The 23326-nt window shown below is 30.4% G+C and overlaps 1 protein-coding gene across 2 annotated transcripts; it reads right to left on the bottom strand.

Moving 5' to 3' along the window:
- Window positions 1-17088: 17088 nt before the first annotated feature.
- Window positions 17089-21717, bottom strand: LOC114255230 (AP-4 complex subunit beta). 2 transcript variants are annotated; one of them, XM_028193446.2, is made up of 6 exons: window positions 21471-21717; window positions 20879-21326; window positions 18283-18381; window positions 18031-18207; window positions 17425-17593; window positions 17089-17335 (listed from the first exon to the last, which is right to left on the bottom strand). In XM_028193446.2, exons 4-6 carry the CDS (start codon window positions 18103-18105, stop codon window positions 17112-17114), a joined length of 468 nt encoding a protein of 155 aa, XP_028049247.2. In that variant the 5' UTR covers window positions 18106-18207; window positions 18283-18381; window positions 20879-21326; window positions 21471-21717; the 3' UTR covers window positions 17089-17111. The 2 variants fall into 2 exon arrangements, with proteins under 2 accessions (XP_028049247.2, XP_036138269.1); XM_036282376.1 differs by having other exon boundaries at window positions 20879-21136; window positions 21227-21717.
- Window positions 21718-23326: the final 1609 nt, after the last annotated feature.

A 23326-nucleotide genomic window follows, 5' to 3' on the forward strand; every position in this document is an offset into this window, starting at 1 on the left:
TAATCTTCACATTGCAATGAAACTTTACATGTAAATTATCTTAAATATTTAAAGTATTTATATGAAAAATAATTTAGATTTCTGTCGTTATTTTTTAAATACATTTTTATTGGAGCATATTTCTAGTTCTTGTTAAAATAATTTTTGATCCTGAGAAAAAATCGCCAACAAATTTTCAGCATTACTTTCAAATGCAATATAAAATAATGTGTAATTTCTTCATAACTTTTTATTATTTGAAAAGTAGCGTGTGACATACCTTTAACGATTTATGAGATGCGAACAAATTTCAAACGTGCAAGCAATTTTCGAATGCATGGTATATGTACCTGTGTTATGTGTATGTATATAGATATGTATATATTCCATATATTATATATATATATATATATATATACACATATACATTCAAGATAATTTACATGTAAAATTTCATTGCAATGTGAAGATTAATTATTTTTTAAATAAACAAAACTTCATTTATTTATCAAGAGGTACGATAGTGTCTTGCGCCAAATGTACGCGCAACGAGGCACCACCGCTGCTTCTTTTACGTGAGATGCTATTTGCGAGATTCTGTAGATTTTATTGGATCTCAATAACGACTGAATCAATTTTTAAATAAGCTTAATAGATAGTTTAAATTCGATTTGTACAATAAAAGTATTTTTATTTTTCCGCTACATAACTTACGAGCAAAGATATCGGTATTTAAAGTTTCGCATCAAAAGTAAAATATTTTAAGAAACATCTTGCGCGTCGTCATCGTTATTATTATCGTCATCGTCGCACGGGAAAAGGAATTTGTACTGTCAACTTTCTTTCTATGTGATAGATGGTTTACGAGTTGACACGGACACAAAAATTAACAAAAAGTGCGTGTTCATGTCCGCGTCAACTCGTAAGCCATCTATCGCGCAGAAAGCAACAGTGCAAATCGCCGCGGCAAGTTGCACGGCGATGATGTGACAATTCGGGATTAATCACATGATGACATGTTCGAGGTTAGTGAGTTTGTTTTTAGTTTCTGTATGTTTGTATGCATATTACATCGTAGAAAAAAAGCTGAATTTGAAGATTAGTAGAACATTATGCGTTGTACAATTAGATAAATACATTACACAAAATTTTTATTTTTTTTAAGAAATAAGTATTCTTGAAAAAAAATAAAAAAAAGAATGGACAAGAGTAAGAAGAGAGAAAGAGAGAGAGAGAGAGAGAGAGAGAGAGAGAGAGAGAAAAAATTAGAAATAGTTAAGAAATAATAAGAAAAAAAGTAAAAAGAATAAAATACAATTATTTACACTTGTAAAAAAGTTATTATTTTGTGCTACAAAAAGAATGTTATTGTTAAATGAGAGAGATAAATACACACACATACATGCTCATATGTATATGTATACATACGTACATACATATGTGTATAGACATTACTGGTTTCGAATTTTTTGCTTAATATTTAACTCGTGTAACTTAATTGTTAATGTAGCTTTGCTGACGCGCACACAATATTTTACTACAAAGACTTGGCGCTACTAATATTAAACACACACACACACACACATACACATTCAGATGCACACACAAGAAAAGAAGAAAGAGAACTGGCAAATTATTCGGTTTAGCAGCACCAAGTTTTTGTAGTAAAATATTTATTTGTAATATTTGTAATCAATCCCAATATCTATCTTCAGTGATCCAGTCTGAAGCGAGCTTAACGAAAAACTATACTATAAATGCCAGCCAGAGAATAATAATAATAATAAAGTAGGATGTTCTATTTTGTATAAACATCCATTTTTATTAGACGCATTTTCTTCATATCATTACTTTTGTAGAAAAAAAAAACTTAATACTCTTATTTTGTATAGTGTCAAATATAATTGTAAATTGTTTTGTACAAGAATGCATGTTTCAGGACGTTTTTTGGGTTCGTATACTTGGTTTATAAAACAACCAAATTTAGAACCCAATAAAATTTTGCATAAACTATCTTGAGGGTATTGGTACAAAAGAGTTAAGACTTTTATCATTGTATTTTTTAAATTTTAATATTATAATATAGCCGGCAACTTATATATGGAGTTTATGGAGAATTCCACACTCGGATTAATCTAAATGTGGAAATTCCACACTCGGAATTTAACTAATTTGTTCCAAAATGATTTATGAATTGTGACGAGAGCTACCGTCATGAACTGTAACATTATATGGTCGGGGTAGCCAAAAAAACTATAACAAATTTTTATAAAATGGGGCTTTAATTTGTTGAAAAATCGAATTCCTTGATTTATCAAACCAACGAATGACATATAGTATTAATACAAGACAAGTTCAAATCAAATCTCTTTAGATCAAAATTTCTATTTTATAAAGTTTTAGGAAGATTAAATAAAGCAGGGAAAGACGTAACAAGTAGATAATATAAGCATTAAAAATTTAAGTATTTCTAAAAAATACAGCAACAAATAAAATGTATTTATTTTTTAAACAAATAAGATTTGCACATACAAATAGCACATACTCAAATAGCACATGTATGCAGAATTGAGATATAAGGTGTCTTAAAAATGTCTTCAAAACATTTACTACAACATGTTTTAAAGACTGTTAAACGTTCTGATTTTAAACATACATGCTACTTAAACAGTTATTAGTAGTAAGCGTTATTATTATTTTATACTATTATTAATAGTGTTATTTAAATGTATAAACACTATCATTAAATGTTATATGATGCAATAGTGACGGCACGTGGGAATTCTAATCGTGTTTGCTTCGCATGACACGAATTAGAAAAAATACAGCAGCAGTTAATATGCACGCATGTGAGGTCGGATGGATTACATAATTCGAGTCTTTAATCGCTTCTAAAATACAACATTAATTCGTGATTTAATCTCGGCAAGTGAGATTACATATCATCGTTGAACTTCGAATTAGAACATTGTAACACATTTGCCGAGATAAGTTGTATTTATCAGAAGGTTATCCCGGAAAGACTAAAAAATTCCAATTTTTATATGCATTTATACACAATATTATCGTAAACGGTCGTTTCTCCTCGTGATTTCAAATTTCTCATCTAAAAGTTATTTATAACTGAATTGCATGCAAAATATATCAATCAATTTTAAATTAATGCAATATTATTTTGCCACTTTTGCACAATAAACTAATATACATAACATCTTAGTAAATAAAGCATATTTAATTATTATTTTTTAAAATATTAATTTTATGTAAATTTTCTAAATATTATGATTTAATGTTTTATACAAATTTTTAAATATTAGTGAATAACGTCACTTTACAGGTATTTTTAAAAATATTCTAAAAATATTTGTTAAAAATGTCTTTTTTAAATGTTATTAAACGTTATGACATTACGTTTGATAAACATTTTTAATAAATTACTATAGTATTAAAATATTTTAAAGTATTTTAAAAATACAAGTTAAAATGTTTTTAAAATTTTATTAAACGTTATAACGTAATGTTTTATAAATATTCTTAAATTATTATTTAACAATGTTATACAATTATTTTTAAAAGATTTTACATATGAGTCAAAATTTGTTATTGACACATTTGTTAAAAATAAAAACAATATTAATTTAAAATTTCAAAAGTTTGAATACACTTGCAATTTTCTTGCATCTTACGAAAAAATTGAATATCTCGGTAAAAAAATCGTAAAAAGTTTTCAAACACGCATTATAAAGAACATAGAACAAAAATTTTAATCAGTACTTTCATTTTTTCTCTATGATATTTTTTCCTAAATTACATAAAATTGAAAATGTGTATTTCTTTTAATATACTTGTTTTACTTTAACGCACTGTAGTCGAAAAAAACATTATCGGACAAAATTCGATAAAAAAATAACAATTTTTAAGTAAGCTTTTATGACTGATAATTGGAAATATTTTTATTAATTGATGTTATCGATCAATATGTTACTAAGTGACCGAAAAGTGAGTCGGATCACACCTGTCGAAGATTCTCTTTTCGGAATACGCAATGAAGATTGTCTAATTACAGTAACTGAATAATAATGTTCGTATAGAGGCAATTGAATAATCGATTCGGGAAATGCATCGAATAGTCACGAACTTTTACATGTGTGCTCTTTCGCACATATGAGTAATATTCGCGCATGTAGCGCGTTTCATGCACGACTTCGATTACGCACAATACTGCTAAGATTTTTTGACGGTTTTCCCTTAATCTTGTGACAAATGTCGGTATTCTGTATGAGTTCCGCCAAATAAAATATTTTATTTCAATTTAAACATGTGTTTTATTCCATAAATTTCTTTTTTGTTTTTGAGTTGATTTTTATTAAATGCAAATTATTTTTAATTCTGTTATGTTTTTCAACGGAAAGGAAAAACTATTCTTTTCAATTAAACGTGAAAATGATAAATCTTCAAATATTAATTAAAGAAAGAAATAAATCTTTGATGTGAGAAAATGAAAGCGAATTGAATGGATGAATTTTCAAAAGTGAGAGTGTGTTGTTCAATTCAATAGTTCGTTGCTAAGCCACAGTTCATGACTTCGTTCAAGTCACAGACGGCTGCAACAAATTTCTTAATTTATGATGAATATATATACACAAATATACATGCAAACGATATGCAAATATATGCGTGCGTATTAAATATATAAAATGTGTTATCGTTTTTATAAATTTGCAAAAAAGTTGTATGGGGACCAAAGATCTCCTTCCTATACTAGTGGATATTTTATTGAACTGTTACTGATGCGCCTGTGCGAGAACAACCGGCCCGTCTATCAACACTGATATTAAATCCGTGTCGTGTACAAAATGTATGTATACATCCGTATAAATGTATTTTCAAACTCATTAAATTAAATTATATAATTATATTGTGTTTATTATCAGAGCGTGCTCTGTGCATATAGTATAAAATTTACATATATTTATTCATAATATATAATATCAAGAGAAAAGTATAAAATATAAACTGCAAGAACTATTTGCATAATTATATTATTTACACTATAAATAATATATACATATAAATAATACATATAAATAATTTACAGTGTAAATAATATAATTATGCAAATAGTTCTTGCAGTTTATATTTTATACTTTTATCTTGATATTATATATTTTGTTATATTGTATTTGCAGTTTTAAATATTAAAAAAATATTTTGCTTTATATTAATCTATATTCGCATTTGTAACAATAAAAATGTACGTACACACATACGTATATATATACAAGAATATGTCATGAAAAGTAGAGGATTTTATTTTAAAAAATTAAGTTGACCTTCAAATGACCTTCAAATTTGCTTCCAAGGTCAAGACCAAGGTCACCATCTTATGTCTCCCTTAAAGCCATACAACTTTTGTCTGAAACATTTTTCTATATGATCGCTCCCTGCAAAGTTACGGAGGTGATAGATAAAAATGGAACACCCTGTGTACACACACACACACACACACACACACACACACACACACACACACACACACACACACACACACACACACACACACACACACACACACACACACACACACACACACACACACACACACACACACACACACACACACACACACACACACACACACACACACACACATGTACATATATATATATATAATATATATTATATGTATATTATAATAAATAAAATATACACAAAATAATAAATTTTATATAAATATTTTAAAAATATATTTTTATATATAAATAAAAGAAATCGGAAATATACTTATGTACAGGGTTGGAAAGTTACTTTTTAAAAGTAGCTCGTTACCGTTATCGTTCTTTTTTCTAAAAAATAACACGTTACCGTTACTCGTTACTAATTTGCAAAAGTAACTCGTTACCGTTACTGAAGAGTAACGCGCGTCGTTACAATTTCCGTTACTTTTTTATTTTTAATATAAGTTTATTAAATATTACAGGTTTTATATTTTATGACAAATAAAAATTTTGCTAAATTTATCGAAATTCTTTATTAACGTTCAAAAGAACTTGTTCAATTGTATTATTGTGTAAATGTTCTCTTTGTGATGTCAATGCTAATCCACCGATACTGAACATTCGTTCAACAAATGCACTGCTTAAAAGAACTGTATTATATTTTATGAAAAGTTTTTTAATGTTTGGATAATCGTTTAACATTTTGACATTAGTATTTTTTTATTTAAAAAATTCTTGCAACTCTTCAGAATTATTATGCCCTGTTTCTTTTGTTTCTCAAAAAGAAAAAAGTCATCACGATTATCAGCTTTGTCAATTTCTAAAGAATTTTTATTTGATTGAATTCCTAATAAACCCTCCAAGTAACTTTCAGCAAATTTCCTTTTTTTCCAGCTAATCAATTTAATTTAAATTTGGGGTGCAAACAACTTGCAATAATCAATTCTTTTTTTTCAAACGTTGTAAGGAATCCACCAGTATTGATGAATTTCGGAACGCAGCTTTTATTCACTTCTTTTACATGTGTTCAATGGCGCGTTTACATATGTGACGCTGCATTTCAATGCGAATTCACAAAAAGTAACGATAAAAATGACTGTTAAATTCGTTACTCGTTATCGAAAAATGTAACGAAGTTACTTTTTTCGTTACAAATACAATTTATAACGCCGTTACCGTTACATTTACTAAAAAAAGTAACTGTAACGGTAACGACGTTACAACCCAGGTAGCAAGCCCACGTCATTTTGACGTCCCAAAATGGTCATATCTGGTCATATGTCGTCAAAATGACCATTTTTTTACATGACCTAAAATTGACGTCATGATGTGACGTCATTTCGAAGTCATATTTCAGTCATGATCTGACGATTATTTTCCCAGACAGCACGCATCCAAAATCGGGACATAAAGACGTCATTAAGACGTATTTTAGACACGGTCTAAAGCGGTGTCTACAATGAGATTTAAGGCGTAAGGCATAAGCATATTATATTCAACTTTAAGAGAACTTTTTTAAGAAAACATTTAGATATCTTGGAAATGATGTCAAAATGGTAACATTTATCGGGACGATCTACTAAGAGTGGTCTTTGAGATATCTCATTGAAGAGTTTCATTTAAGTTTCTTGAAAATGTTATCCTTATATGATATCAGCTTATTGTCTCATAAAAGATATCACAATGCTGTTCGATTTTTGAGCCATGCACGTCGTAGTTGACTCAGAAATCAGACAACACTATGGCTGCGTTCCGATATTCACTGCCAGTACTGAAAATCTATAGTTTACGTCACATATACTGTAGATTTTCAGTACTGATCAGTAAATATCGAAACGCAGCCTATAACATCCTGAATGAGATCCATTTGATATTAAAAAAAATTATTATAAAGATAATGTTTTCAAAAATAACGGTTTGTCTACAATTACTGCGCACAAAAAATGCACAAAATCTAAATTCATCATGTACTGTACAAAAACAGGATAATAAATGTACTATAATTTTTCTCCCAGCGAGAAACGATAATGAATTCGACACCAATTCGACGTCGAATCAACATCGAAATGATGATTTCGACGTCAAATCGATGTCGATTCGATGTACTATTTCTCGCTGGGCTTAGAATGTATGATCTATATAGTTAACCATCTAATTAACCATTTGAACGCTTCGAAGTATTAATGCTAAATAGATCGCAATTAATTTCCATCAAATTATTAAGGTTATAGAAAAAGATAAATTTAACAATGAAATTAATAAGTAAATAAATTAATGCTATTTATTTTTAATATGTTTTGCAAAATTTAATTGCTTTTATAAAAAATAATATAATTGCGTCAGTTTATAACATATAGGTATATGTAGACAAGTACCCATACCAATGAGTCAAATTGGCATAGCAGATAGAGTACAAGGTTTGTAATCCTAAGGTCCCGGGTTCAAACTTACCAGCGGCAAGTGAGAATAAAATAAAATAATATAATTTAAATTTAATTAATTAATAAAAATTTGTCCTAAATTTAGTATGTGCTGTTGATAAAAATAATTTTAAAAAAATGAAATTTTTATTTTATTTTATTTTTCTTTAGTTGCAGTTTAAAGATATCCAATTTAAAAAATCTTTTAGATATCAGTTTCATGATATCTTTCTGTTCTCAAAAAACGACGCATTGGTTAACATTTTGACATTATGTTATCTTTCAGAAGTCTCTTTATGTTATCATTTTCAGAAGCAGGATATCTTTTAGAGATCTTTTTGACAACATATTGCTCACGTCATTCCAGGACGTCAAAATACGGTACATTTCATGACGTCAGGAATTTGTGACATTCGACCGTCATTTTAACGTCATAAGGGCGTCATTTCGTGACGTCAAGAATAGTCAGTAAATGACTATTTTGGGACGTCAAAATGATGTGAGCTTGCTACCTGGGAAGTAACGCGTTACTTTCCAACTCTGCTTATGTATACAATATACATATATACATATATACATATATATGTATATAGAAGTTGAAAAATTGTATAATTATATTATTTCTTTTAAATATTTTGTGGTATAAACTTAATATTAAAAGAATTGTTTTTAAAATTAAAAAATTTTTAAAACAAATTTTTGTAATGATTTTAGTAATGATTCAATATTACTCTCTGTGTAAGTGAAAATTAACAATAGACATATTGATATCTAATAGATAATATGCACAAAATTTCGATTTGTATATTTTTTTAACAATAAGTGGAAACGTTGATATTATGTGACATTGTCTTTTATAAATTAGCCCCAAAAATAGCAAAAGATTGGAAATAATTTCTTGTATTTTACAAGAGACAAAAGTACTATGTAATTTACAGAAGGAAACAGAATAATACTTGCACTAAAGCTGAATCCACGTTTCTTGGAGAACAATATAGCAGGGTGAACCTCACTAACAAACTATTGTCCGATAATCGTTCGACTCTGCCTCCATCTAGTTCACTCTATCAGTTCATTTCCTAAACTGTATATTGTAATTCTCACTTTAGAAATGTATTTTGAAAGTATTCTTTGAGATAACACAAATTTATTCTATGAATATTTGATAAACATTTATTAAGAATATTAAAATATTCTAATAACAAAATATATTTTATGAATATATATGTAATAGAATAAAAAAATAATAAATGTCAAAAACAATAAAAAATACTCTCTATTATATTTCAAGAAAATTCAGAGAAGATAATTAGTACAAAGTAAAAAATATTTATTTATAGAAATGTTCTTAAATTATTCTTAATACGCTAAATATTTATATAGATACATATATTGGAAAAATAAATGAAAGTATCAAAGTATATCTTATCATACATAATGTATATATAATAAAAATTTAATTGTGTCACGGAGATCTAATCATGAAGTTATAGTTCATACATATTTATGTGTAAATATTTAATAGAGGAAAGCGGCTAATATTACTTTGCACTTTTGATTTTATGTTTAAAATCGTATAATAAGAAAAATATAAAAAACAGAAAAATATAAATAAAACAATGTTAGAACGCTAAAATGTAAAATAAAATCTAATATCATTCATTATTTAAATTAGACAATTTGTAAAAGATTTTATATACTTTATTTTTGCTTTTGAAGAATTTGTACCGAAAAAATCATAAATGATTATGAACTATAAGGTTTTGACTTTTATCTTAATTATCTAACCATATTGTAATTTTATCAGTATTAATAAAATGCAATGTTTATTTTTAAAAAAATAAACAGGTGTCGCTTTAGAAAACCTATATCTGTCTTCATGACTTTTTTCTACAGTTGATGAAATGCATAGATATATAAATTATCGTCTTATATGACAATTATATTTTTGTTATACAAAAAAATTTAGGATAATCACTTGTCCTTCAATAGACATATATTCGTGATCAAATTTAAAAATGACTTTTTCTTTAGCAAAAATTTGTTCTAATCTAATCATGAAGTTATAAAAAAAATAATTAACATATTGGACCGGATACAGGAAGTATAGATGGCGGCGCAACTCACGTCGGTGCTGTTCAAGGTGTAGCTAATGCACAATATATATATATATATATATATATATATATATATATATATATATATATATATACGCACACATACACATCGTGCAATGGAAAAGAATCCATTATTGTTTTTACAATTTTGTATCAATAAATTACGTTATAGTTAATTTTAAAGCTTTCGCGGCTATTGATATTATTAATAAGAAAGGCTTGCAAATAGGATATTACATACTGAAACAGCATTGTGATGATGTTTCACAAATATTAAAGTGAAATAAAATAATAATTTTTTTTAATATACAAAATGCCTCTGAGAATGTGACAATTATTTTATATGTTCTTTGAATATATTTAAAAGATAAAAAAAAGTGTTTATTATTACTTTAAATATTAATTTTATATTCTGCAAATATTTTAAGAATATTAAATCCATGAATTAATTTTTGAACGAAATTGTAATTTCCCTACTATTAAAAAATCTGATAAAATTGGATTTAAAAAATATAAATATAAATCTAAATCTTATCAGATTTTTGATTCATATTTTTGATTCAGATTTGTTATCTATTTATATGTTACTTAGCATGTTATTTAATAACAGTCTTTATTATAATAAATGTCTATTTAATAGTGTTGGAATGATATGTATCATATTACACACGCACACGCACACGCACACACACACGCACGCACACACGCACGCACACACGCACGCACACACGCACGCACGCACGCGCACACATACACGCACACGCCACACACCGCACACGCACACACACTCGCACGCGCTCATGCGCGCGCTCATGCACACGCACACGCACACAAATTAATCTTTGCTTCATGCTTTTTTCAGCAAACGTCGTGCACACAATGCGTACGTATGCGCTATGACACTTGCAGTGTCAAGTATTTAACCGTATGGATGTATGGACTGTCTTGTTCAGCTAGACGGAAAGCGTTTAGAAGTACTTATCTGAGCGGGGTACTTCGCACCATACTAAATACTTGAAAGAATGGTCACGTTAAATCAAGTAGCGCGTATCGATCGCACAATCGGAAAACAATGGGATTTATTTGCCAATTAGACAATTAGGTCGGTTAGGAGGGCGACTCCTTGACTACGATCCGACTGAAAACTCAGCGCCAGTCGGGCGAGCGTTCGGCAGGGGTTGTAGAGAGAGGAGCGCAGACTATTTACCGTGCATACACGTAGCCGCGGTAATGTTGACCTTTTGGCCTTTAGCCGGGATCGGAGCGGCTTTCCATGTGCAAATTAACAATGTTTACTCGTTTAACCCTTTTGCTTTTATCTCGGACTTGTGGTTGCTATTCGTTGTCTTGTTCTCACTTTATACACGCAACTGAAGTTTTGCTTTGATTTTTTTCGCAATTGTTTTTAAAAGCTTTTATTGTATTGTGCTGTAAAAAGTATAATAAATGTAAAATTATATAAATGATAAAAGTTACACAATTTATAGCAAAAATATAAAAAAATTGTGTGTTTTTACTAAAAAATTAGTATCTTCACTTGTAATTGTATAAATATAATTGTATAAATTGTATAAATTTATTTTATAAGATGGAAATAATAGTAATAATATATAATAGAAAAAGATTGCCAATACTAGAATAAGTTTTCTAAAGACATACTCTTTTATATTTTTCGGAAACTAAGCATTGTATTTTATGAATACCAATAAAAATATAATCTGCAGAGAGAGAGAGAGAGAGAGAGAGAGAGAGAGAGAGAGAGAGAAATCAGTTTCTGGTGAGTCTAAAAGGCTGCAGAATCTCATAAGGAGATACCGCCTATGTTAACTTAATTCTTGAATGAGCCCTAGTGTATTCGAAAAAGGAAGTTGAGGGACATAAACTGTATTAAAAATTTTGAGTATATAAACTTTACTTTGTGAATTAATTGTATCTAAATGTGTGCATTTTCCAGCTAGTAAGATAAGTATAATGGATAAACAGTATTTTCCACTCAGAATGTAATATTCCTAAAACATTGCAATGCTCAGAAATGATATAAAAATATGTTATTAACTAACTAAAAATTGATACTTTCATTTGCCAGTAATAAACAGTAACAGAATGCTTATCGTTGACAACAATTGACCAAGGTAAACCTTTACAAAAGGGGACCTAGCTCCGATGACCTTGACCTTGACAAATGTTATCAAGGTCATCCTCCTGAGTAATATTCAAGAGATTTTAGCCGCCGCTCGTGATTCGTTGAAAAGTTATTAACAAAAAAAGTTTCATAAACATGATACATGATATCGCTGTTATATTTAAAGTTGCAAACCTATGTGGTGCAGAGAACGCGTGGGCGGGGTACAAGGAGAGAATTTTGCCCTCCCCCTACATCCCCGGATTAATTTTAATAAAACACACATTTTTGCCTGCTTTGAAATAAGAAAATCTGTTAATTTATTATGCTAATTTAAACCTAATTATTATTATCCTAATCTAAATCCTATAAAAAATTATAAGTAAATCTTAATAAAAGGGGACCCAGTCCCGATAAATCATTAAGTCTAAAATATTCGAGAAATTTTGACAATGAAAACTGATCCATAAGTTTATGCCTACGAAAGACAAATTCAAATGTGTTTCAGTTGTCTAAAATTCGACAATTTTAAATCGATAAAAAATTTGACAAATTTTAGAAACATCCTCGTAATATATACGTACTCTTTTAATTTCTTGGAGCAAAACGTCACTCCAAAAGAATAGAATTTCACTTTAAACGATAATGAAAATACAGCCACTTATTATAAGAATGAATTTTTCGCTCGATAAATAATTTTTTCATTCGACTGGAGTGAAGGTTACACTTTTCTTGTAGCAAATTGTTCACTTAATTAAAATGAGTAAATTATGAAAGTATTATGTGGCGGTCCTCTTCTACATCTAGCAGGAAGCAAATTATTGTTTGTCTTAATCGTGCTGTGAGTGGTCTTTATGTAGCGCGTCGGCTGCACCTTACTCCCGAGAGAGTTACGCCGCCTGTCGATGGCGCCGTGCACTAACTGGCGGACAAGCGCGCGACGTTCTTCGAAATATCCATGTAAATTCACTGTAAATATTTCTTAACAGATATATCCACAGAAAATCTAATAAATATTTCAAAGATAAAAGAATTCGATGCAATCATGAAAAAAGAACTGCATCGTGGATAACTTGTGGAAAAACCTGCATCCACGTAATCCATATAATTTACATAGATTCTACGCGGATGCCATGTAACTGTTTCATTGGGAAATGTAATAAATATAATATTTCAAAACTATTTCTGAGGTATTATGGGCCGATTGTTCCAATTTTTTGATACACTTGCCTATCACGTAAACATATGTCTATCTGCATTTTTTCCTTAAATAAATAAAGACAGACACATATTTATCTGGGTAAGTTTATCAAGAAATTAGAAAAATTGGCCCTATAAAAGTAATATTGGCGACGCAACGATTCTCTCTAACGTGCCTAGCGACCGCAAGTGGAATTAACGTAAATCAGTGTAAAAAAAACGTGTTACTACGTTTTGTTGCGTTCCACAATGTAACACTTACACTGGTCCAGAAAAATGTTTCAACAAACCGGTTTTTTAATTCTAAATTAATTTTAATTCTAAGATTAAAGAGACACAAGTTCCCAATAGGTCCAGCAATTAGAAGACAATTAAAACATTCCACAATGAAGTTTTGAAACAAAATCACCAAGCAAATGTCAAATAAAAGTCTGCAGGTTAAAGCGAGCTAAAGTTTGGAATGAAATATAAAGGTTTGTATCAATTTATTTATTTTAACTATGAAAAGTGTATAAATATACTATTATGTATTTATTGCAGAGAATCTGAAGTAGTTATAGATAATGTTAATGTTGTAGCACATGTTAAAACAACCAGTTTATCCGAATCTAGAATCTGATAAAAGTATGCGACAATTTAAACTCATGCAGCTGTTCAAGTGAACTTATTCGAAAATAGATTCTTAAAAAATGAAAATGGAGTCTTGCTGACATTTTTAGCAAAGATTCATTAGAGAAGGCTTTGATGATTGTGTAGATAAATTTATGGATCTCTTTTAATTCTTCCGCTGAAAGAGAACTCTCCCCTGCCAGTAATAAACCATTCTATCAAGATATTATATTCCCAGATTTTCTTAGCTCCGATTCAAAATTATTCACTAGTATTCATGAATTTTTTGGATAACTTGGTATTTTGTGTTAAAAATTTAATACTAGTAGTTTTAACAAATAAAGTTTTTTCAGAAATAAGTTGTTTATATGGAGGTCATGCGTCTGACAAATTAATAGTCAATTAAAATGGAGTGCTTGACAAATTGAATTACAAGGATAAAATCATGGTAAATAAAGAATTTCGAATTGAAAGAGAATATCTGCAAGTAAGGTTTCTAGTTAGCATTATATACATATATATTAGAACATTTAAAGGATTATTAAAGCTGTTCTGAACAATCTCTTTATATTATATTTTTTATTTTTTTAGCAATATCTTCAAATTGTTAGACCTTTATTTTTTAAACAAAAATAGCAAACGAGCCGCGAAGATGTTTTTCTTACTATAGACACACGGGCAAGAGTGCACGTTAAAAAGGTAATTCAAAGATTGTGAGAATTTGAATTACTAAAGAGACCAATACCTTAGCTTTTAATTTTATATTTTAATGATTGTTTGATTATAGCAATATCGATAAATTTATGTGATATTAATATGTGTATAATTGAAATTGAATTTACATCACAGATTTCTTTAACTTAAATACTTGTATACCTTAATAATTATTTGTTGTTAATCTTATACATAGAAAAGTTTTTATCTGGCAAAAGTACAATGAGACTGTGTTCCATTTAACGCCCGCAATGTTTGTAAGCATTATTTGTTTTTATTTAACCCTCAGGGAATAACAAATAAAAATGAAATAATTCTGTGAGCATTGCAGTCGTTAAGTTAAATCTAACATGAGTGTGATTCTATAATGACTGTCATGAATCGGATAAGTTGATTAATTACTGTTGAATTTAGAGAAGGATAAATCAATTAATATTCTTCCGTAAATTTAATTATGACTGGACAACTCTTGCGACATGCGGCAGTCATTGCAGAACCAGTATAACTGTAGAAATAGAATCTATCTAAACAATAAAAATACATAATGCGAATCAAAGTGTATTTCTATTATTCTAATTCCTATGAAAAGTAGAGTAGACATATGAAAAGAGGAATGCTTCAACGTAAATTTGACAATCTAAATACTAGTACTTAACTTAATTTTTTATAAATAAATTGAAAAATGTATTAAAAAACGACTTCAAATGTTTTAAAATCTATAAAATATATTAAAATATAACAATACAAATTCAAATGTAAATTATTTTTCTTGTATGCAATCTAACATTATTTTAGAAAGAAATTTTTCAAAATAAACATTAACAAGTTTTGCAGTCAAATCATGAACTGCTCATCAAAAAGCACTCTTTAAAATTATTTTTTTTCTTTGAATAAATTAAGTAATTATACATTTATTAATTCCATTTACTAACATGCCAATTTCCGTGTATTATCCGTGTACAAGGGATAATACACCGACTTGCAAATTGCGGATTGGACGCCATTAATGGAATATTTCCGCTTGTAACAGTTGGTAAGCTTGGATAAAGTTAATAATAATTTAATAAAGTTATTAACATAATCTACAATGTGTGTCTAAGCTTTAAGCTATTTTTTTTTTAAATATGTATTAAATTTTATAGACGATTTGAGTGCTTTTTTATATTTATTTCAAAATAGAAACTGACAAGGGAACGGACAGAATTGTCCCGCACTGATTTTAATGAGCTTTGGATATGTTGTAGAACATAAAAAAATATTAGATCCATATTTTTTTTAGCCGCGTGTCTCGACGTTTAGGTGTTGAAATCACCCCTCGAAAATAACGTATGTTTTCATTTTTGACGAATATCTTTGAAAATATAAGATTTATGAAAAAATGTTCTATACAAAAGTTTTATGGCATTTTATACTCTTTACAATAGTATATTTATATTTTTCAAAAATTTCAAACTTTTTTTATTTACCCCATCCCCACTTCTTTTTTACAACATTTTGAAAATTTTGTAAGAACAAAAATTAAAGAGCATTAAAAACCGAATCCATCCATATCTAATAATATATGGGTTCCATTCTCAGTTGTTGGCAAAACAAGATAATAATCTCATATTATAGATGCCGCATTAGAAGTTGCGTTATTTCTTTAATCACTCCTGCGTATATTTTTATATTAGAATATAAAAACGGATTGATCTTAATTACATAATACCCAATATATTACACGATATAAAGCATAAATGTATATATGTAACAAAAGTACCCGACTAGAAATTAAAATAAGGTCTCGATAAGATCCCTATAATGTTGGCCTGATTTAGTTGTCGGAACCTGATACTATTGCCTTACCGGGACCCGAGTAAACATGTAACCCTGTTTCCCTGCAAGGTCCTTATAAGGAAAGTATATATGGTCATGGATAGAAAAATGTACAAGGTGCTTATAAGGAAAATATATAAGTTCATGAATAGGAAAATGTACAAGGTATTTGTAAGAAAAATATATAAAGTCATGTAATAGGCAATCTGCATAGGACCTTATATGAATACATTACACAGGCCTACACAAAAAAAGTGGTTGGTCCGGCGGACCAGACTAATCAATCCTTATGTATTTTGACCCGCTAAATCCGAATCCAATTCAGCAATTCTAACCTTGGATTCGGATTCAGCGGGTCAAAATACATAAGGATTGACTAGTCTGGTCTGCCGGACTAACTACTTTTTTTTTGTGTGTGCCTGTGTTATTAGTAAAATTATACTTAAATATATTATTATATTAAGTAAAATATTTATTATTTTTATTATATAATTTATTATATTTATTAACATTTAATTATTAACTGTTTAATATTAACATTAAAAAAACCATATGTATTATATTATTAAATTTATAATTAAATTTTAATATATTTAAATATTATTAAAATATTACATGACATTGTAATTGTTTTTTTTTATTCATAATTAATATTATTATTTTCCTCTTCAGAGGAATTATTATTTTGTTCTTCATCTTGCTCTTCTATCATGTTATTGTTGAAATTTGCATTTCTCCGACGTTCCGTCCGTTTCCCATTCCAATCTTTCACATTGTTTAACACGCTCTGTATAGCTTCTTTAAATTGTTTTTCATTTAATACAATCTGCTTGCTTTTTTTTAATCGTGATAATACCGCATCTAATGTACAAAGATAACAAATATTTATAAATATAAACATTAATTTCCAAAATTATTATATTAAAAAATTATAATTGTAATAAACACACCTTCTAAATATTTATAAAATTCCGTTTCTTTAAAAACTTTTTTACCGGCTACTTGTTTAATAGCGGTATAATTTTTTGCCGCATCTTGGAACATACATTTACGCATTACAGTTCCAATATTACGGGATAATGCACGGCGTTCATCAATTGAACGTTTTATAAAATAAATCTGAAATATAAATTTTTCGTAAGAAATGCATTTATATATTATTATTATACACACTTTTTATTTATTTAAGAAATCTACCGTTTATAAAAAAAACTGCCAATGTCTTCTTTGACAATTCAAAGATATGCAACAATTTCTTAAAGAATTAAAAATAATAACATTTTGCTTTATACATTTTTTATTTATACATATATATATATATTTATTATTTATTATTTTTTACTATTTTTTTATTTATTTATGTTTGTTAATATATATATGTGAATATCTGTTATAATAGGCATTTAAACTAGCATCGCTGAGGTAAACATTGTCATTGTTTACTCGTGCCACTGAACGATATTTCTGTCAGAATCTCTGTAAAGTGTTCTCGAACCGAAATATGAGGCATTTGTAAGATCGGGATATTAAATCCCTAGAATATAGTATCCTAGTACCGTCGTCGGTCCGCGAGTAGCGGCGTTGCGCGCCAAGTTAGGCGCTAGCGTACCGGATATCCGCCGAAAGATCATGCGACGGGGCCGGCGAGCTCCGGAAAAGCGCGCCGTACCGGCACTCTCCTGCGGATAGGGAACACGTCAAGTCGAAGGCGGTTCTCGGGAGTCACTTGATCTCTGTAGTATTGAGTAGGTACATTAAATCAGTGTTAGTCAAGATAGTTAGTGTAGTTTGTTTGAAAGAATACTTACCTATATCCTAGAATCCTAGTATCCTGTGCTAGGGTCCCTGTGTACGCGCTCTAAATCCGAGGAACCTTCCCGGTGATCGCAATCACGTGATACGTCATCCTGAAAAGATTGAATACCTCGTGATCGCCTTTTCCGATTAGAGAGCGAAAAGTACGGGAGTTATTAATTCAACGATACGAGACGGTTGGTCTCTTGACTTCTCGGAGAAAATAACTTTGCAAGACGGGAAATCAGAGTGGTCAACTGCAAGTACTTTTCACATTCATTTTCTTAATTAAAAAAATGGCGGAGTGAGAGAGTTTGAAGTTAAGAGGCTCCAGAGGGAAAAGGTGGTGAGTGGTGGAGAGGAAAGTGAGAGGTTGGAGTGATAAATTCGGAAAGAAGAAAGTGGAGAGTGTCAGGGCAATTGGAGGGAACTTAAGGGAGGATGGAGGAGAGAAGAAACAAGAAGAGAAGCGTCGGAGAATTTCGGAGGTAAGAGAAGGAATATGGAGCACAAAGAGCTAGGAAGAAGAGGAGAGTAAGAGGTCAGCAGGAGGAAAGTGATGAAGGAAGGTTCATGGTGGAGGAATAGGCGAGATGGCGCGGTGAAGCAATGGAGAGAAAGAGTAGCGACATCTAGAGAAAAGTAGAAGAGACAGTGGAGATATTGTGGAGACAAGGTTGGCAAGAGTGACAGGGTAAGACGGTAGCGAGTTTGAGAACGCGGAGTTCCGCAACACGTGGTCCGTCGGCGAGATGGGACAATAGATAAAGAGTCAGTAGCAATGTGACTGTGTAGTGGAAACATTTGAGTTAAAGAAAAGTGGAAAAGAAAGATCTGGTATACGGTGAGAAGAGTAGTAGAGAAGAGAGGGAAGGAAGTGCAAGGGAAGAGAGAAGATGGGGGAATTTAGAAGAGAGGAGTTTGAAAGCGGAGATGGTGAGAGGGCTGAAGGAGGTTAGGGAGAGACTGAGGTGTTTGGAGGTGAGGTTAGAGGGAAAAGGTATGAGAAGGAAAGAAAAGGAAGAAGAGAGAGAGTCGAGGGAAAGGCAGAGTGGACGAGATAAACAAAAAGGACACGGAGAAAGAGAGAAAGAGCAGGAGGATGGAGACGAGCAAGAAGAAAGGCTGCGGGATAAAGAAAGCAAGAGGGAAGGAGGGGAGAGGGGAGAGGAGAAGAGGAACGGAGAGAATGAAGGAGATTGGTGGTTGGAAGTGAAGGAAAGTGAGGAGAAAGAGAAGGGAAGAAGACGGAGGAAGAAGGGAGGGGGAGGGAGAAGAGAAAGGAAGAAAGAAGAATACAAGGGAGAAGGAGAGAAGAGGAGCGAGGGACAGGAAGAGATGGCGAGGAGGAGAAGAGGATATCCGGGATAGCAGCGGAAGAGGAAGGAGTTGAGAAGAGGGACAGCGGAGATCCAAGGGAGAGAAGGCTGGAAGCATGGAGGAGAGTGGAAAGGGAAATGGAGAAGAGGATGAAGGAGAGGGTGGAGAAAGTGGGGTGGGAAAGGGTGAGATTGAAAGAAAGGGAGACAAGGGCAAGAGAAATAATGAGGAGGAACATAATTTGGAGGGGCATAGAAGGGGAAGGGGAGATAGAAAGAAGGACGGTGATAGAGGGCATCATGAAGAGGGAGTTGGGGAAAGAGGTGGAGATAGGGGGGTGGTGGAAAGGATGGGGAAGGGGAGGATTGTGGTAATAACAGAGGTAATGCGGGAGGATGATAAGGAGCGATTACTGGAGAAGAGGTTGGACATAAAGAGGCGTTGGGAAGTAAAGATTGATGAGGATTTATATATGGAGAAGAGGAGGATTCGGTGAAAGATGTTAGAAAGGGTAAGGGAGGAGAGGAATAAGGGAAGAAAGGTTTAGGAGTGGGAAATAGAAGTATGTGGGTGGACGGGGTGGAATGGACATAGGACAGGGAGAAAGAAGGATGGGAGATGGAAGGGGGAGAGGGTAAAGGGGAATGAAGGGTTGGGAGGGGGAGATTGGGGGGAAAGGGAGGAGGGAGAACGGAGGAGAGTAGTAATGGTTTGAATTTGATTATTAGGAGGAGACAGAGGGGAGACAAGAGAGAAAACTGCAGGAGAGAGAGAGGCGAGAAAGACGAATACGGTTAGGAGGGAGAAGAGTGGAGACAAGGAGAAGGAAGGAAGAGAGGCCCACTGAATAAGAGTAAGAAAAGAGAACCGATGGTGGAAGGCAGATGGAGGTAGCGAAGGAGAACGGAGGAAGAGGCATAAGAAAGAGGGCCAGAAGAAGAGGAGATAAAGATTGGGGGTTGGGGGGAAGAGGGGTTGGGGCGGCGGAGAGGGGTGGGAGGTACTAGACTGTAGAAGGTTGCTTATGGCCAGGTCGGGTCGGAAGAGAGGAGTAAAAATATTTGTAAACGGTTCGGGTACGCTCCGTAGGAAAAAAGCGCCTTGAAACCCCAAAAGGAACTCAATAAAGGTATTATTATTAATATCTGTTATAATACTTGTTATTTATTGTTATTTATTTATTTATATTTATTTATGTATATATTTGTTTATGCATATTTGTTATTTATTAGTTATTTATTAGTTATTATTTATATTTATGAATGTGTGAGTATATACGTATGTACTTACAATTTTTTTTGAATTTTTTATTTGTTTTTAATTTTTCATTAAATTGATCAAATTGATCCATATTATTGCACGGGAATTGCATAATGTCTTGTTTGTCTTCTTCATCTTCTGACAAAGATTTTGTTTGAACTCTATGCGTTTTTAAAATGGCCAAAATGTTTTCAACGTCTACCGTTAATTTTAAAATTGATCCTCTAAGAAGTGCCAGTTCATTTTCTATTTTTTAAAATCGTTTTTCTACTATTTTCCCAGAATTTTCTAAAAAAATTAAGAAAAAACTAAATGTTTAAAATATGAATAAAGTAATTAGTCAGAGAAAGATGCCATGTTACTTTTTTATATAATTACCTTTTTTTGAAATAAATTATTAGATTTTTCTGAATTGTCTAATAATGAAGATTCGAACACATTTTCTTGAAAAACATGTAATTTATAATTTTTTTTTTTTCTAAAAAGTACAATACATCTTTTAAAAATTACTTATAATTAATATTATTATTATTATTATTATTTATATTATTATTTATAATTATTTATTTATAATTTATTTAATTTTATTATTTAATTAATTTTCAGTCAATCATCTAGTTACCTTTATGCTCCCAATTATTTTCTATACATTTTAATCTTTTTGAAGTTGACGATATTTCATCCATTGAACGTTTTTTATTAGAATTTTGGGATAATTTATTCGATTTTTCTGAATCGTCTGATAATAACGATTCGGACACATTTTCTTGAAAAACATATGATTTTTCTGAAAAGTACAATATGTTTTTTAAAAATTTTTTTGTAAACAGTATGTACATTAAAACATGTTTTAAAACTTGTAAGGAAATAAAAAATATATTCGTAAAATTATTTATGTATAATTTATTTAATTTTAATATTATTTAATTTTTTATTAAAATTATTTCTAATTTATTATTAATTATTTATTTATTATTTGTATCAAAATATTACTGAGAAAGAAAGCGAGAGAGTATGTGCAAATGAGAAAAAGAAAAATGGAAGGAGAAAAAGAGAAAAAAGTATGCGGCATTCTCAATAAAGGAATCATTGTTTGACGGAAGAAGCGGCGTCATTTACACAGAAACGGCGGCATTGTCAATAAAATTAGCGACGACCGGTATCGTGCAATAGCGTCTGAAAAACGCGACTAAAAAATTATTTTCGGAAACTCGGATTAAAAAGTGTGATGTGCATTGTAAACTGTGTGAGCGTGCGTGCGTGCGTGAGTGCGTGTGTGTTAAAAAGTCTATATCTTAATTACTTAAAAATTCATCAAGATTACTTTTTTTAAATCAATTTTTTCGGAATTTAAACTTTCTTTGACGAACAATCCGTTTTCATTTTGTCTTTTATATTCCTCTAAATCATTTTTGGATCTAGTCTTAGCATCCAACTCGCTGTCTGTTGTAAATGCATATTTTTGAACATGTAATTTTTTGAATTTTTCTTTTGCATCAGTATAGGTCTCTAAATAGTTAATAGTTAATTATGGTTAATTGTTAATTTTTTAAATAATATTTCGAGACATATTTGATAATTTAACTTAACTTACTTGCTTTTGTACATAATTGTACAATATAAATACTTTGGCCATGAATAATCTGGTTGCTGGCAAGTTTTAACCAAGTTTTGTAAATATTTTAATTTTTCGCAATTATAAGGCGGTGGCATAAACTGACATAATAAGTTATTCGTTTCTTTATCCCATGTAATCCATTCCTTAGGCACTATATCAACGCTTTTTATATTACCTTTTGTATTTTGTCATAAAATATTTTTATATAACTTTTCTTATTATTGAACTATCGATAGAAATTTTAATTTTTTTAAGATAAGGTACATACTAAAAACTAAATCAAAATTTAAAAGAATTTTTCAACAATATTTCTTAAATCTGTTTATAAATTTCTATCAGTAGTATTCTATCAGTAATTATTTTAAATTATAAAATTTCTTTTTTAACTTGGTACTTATATTATAAATTATTTACTTTGAAATGCCTGAAAGCCCACGAGGAAATAAGTATTACGTTAATAATATAGATAAAAGATTATAATAAACTTTCTTGAAATCAATATTCAATTAATCAATATTTAATATTCCGTTGCTATGTGTAGCATAATTGCTGTGAGCTGACTCGCACGTGGCTCGAGCGCTCTCCGCGTGTGTCTTGCCGGGTAATTCCTCGTAAGACGGTGCGGTCAGGACAATGAATCCTTGCTTTTAATTCAACCAACTTTATTCACCTTTACTTTAACAATCTTATCTTCACTTAATTTCACTATTTAAATGTTAAACATGTGCCGCTGAATCGTTCGAGTTAATACCGCGTGCAGAAGAGGTGTTGCCTGCACCGGGAAAAAACGCATTCTAAAAACGGCGGAGAGTTTTACTCAATAGCTTAAGTTACGCAATAGCTTAAGAGCAGAAGGAGTA

Source organism: Monomorium pharaonis, chromosome 1 (assembly GCF_013373865.1).
Source record: "Monomorium pharaonis isolate MP-MQ-018 chromosome 1, ASM1337386v2, whole genome shotgun sequence".
Taxonomy (NCBI): Eukaryota; Metazoa; Arthropoda; class Insecta; order Hymenoptera; family Formicidae; genus Monomorium; species Monomorium pharaonis.

Excerpts from the sequence above, each read along its gene's own strand:
- LOC114255230 (XM_028193446.2), bottom strand. The coding sequence starts at position 18,105 with ATGATCTTTCGGCGGATATCCGGTACGCTAGCGCCTAACTTGGCGCGC. Across the intron at positions 17,594-18,030 it reads CTACTCGCGGACCGACGACG|ATTTATTTTATAAAACGTTC; the intron begins GTACTAGGATAC and ends TTTATATTTCAG. Across the intron at positions 17,336-17,424 it reads ATTTTATAAATATTTAGAAG|ATGCGGTATTATCACGATTA; the intron begins GTGTGTTTATTA and ends TTTGTACATTAG.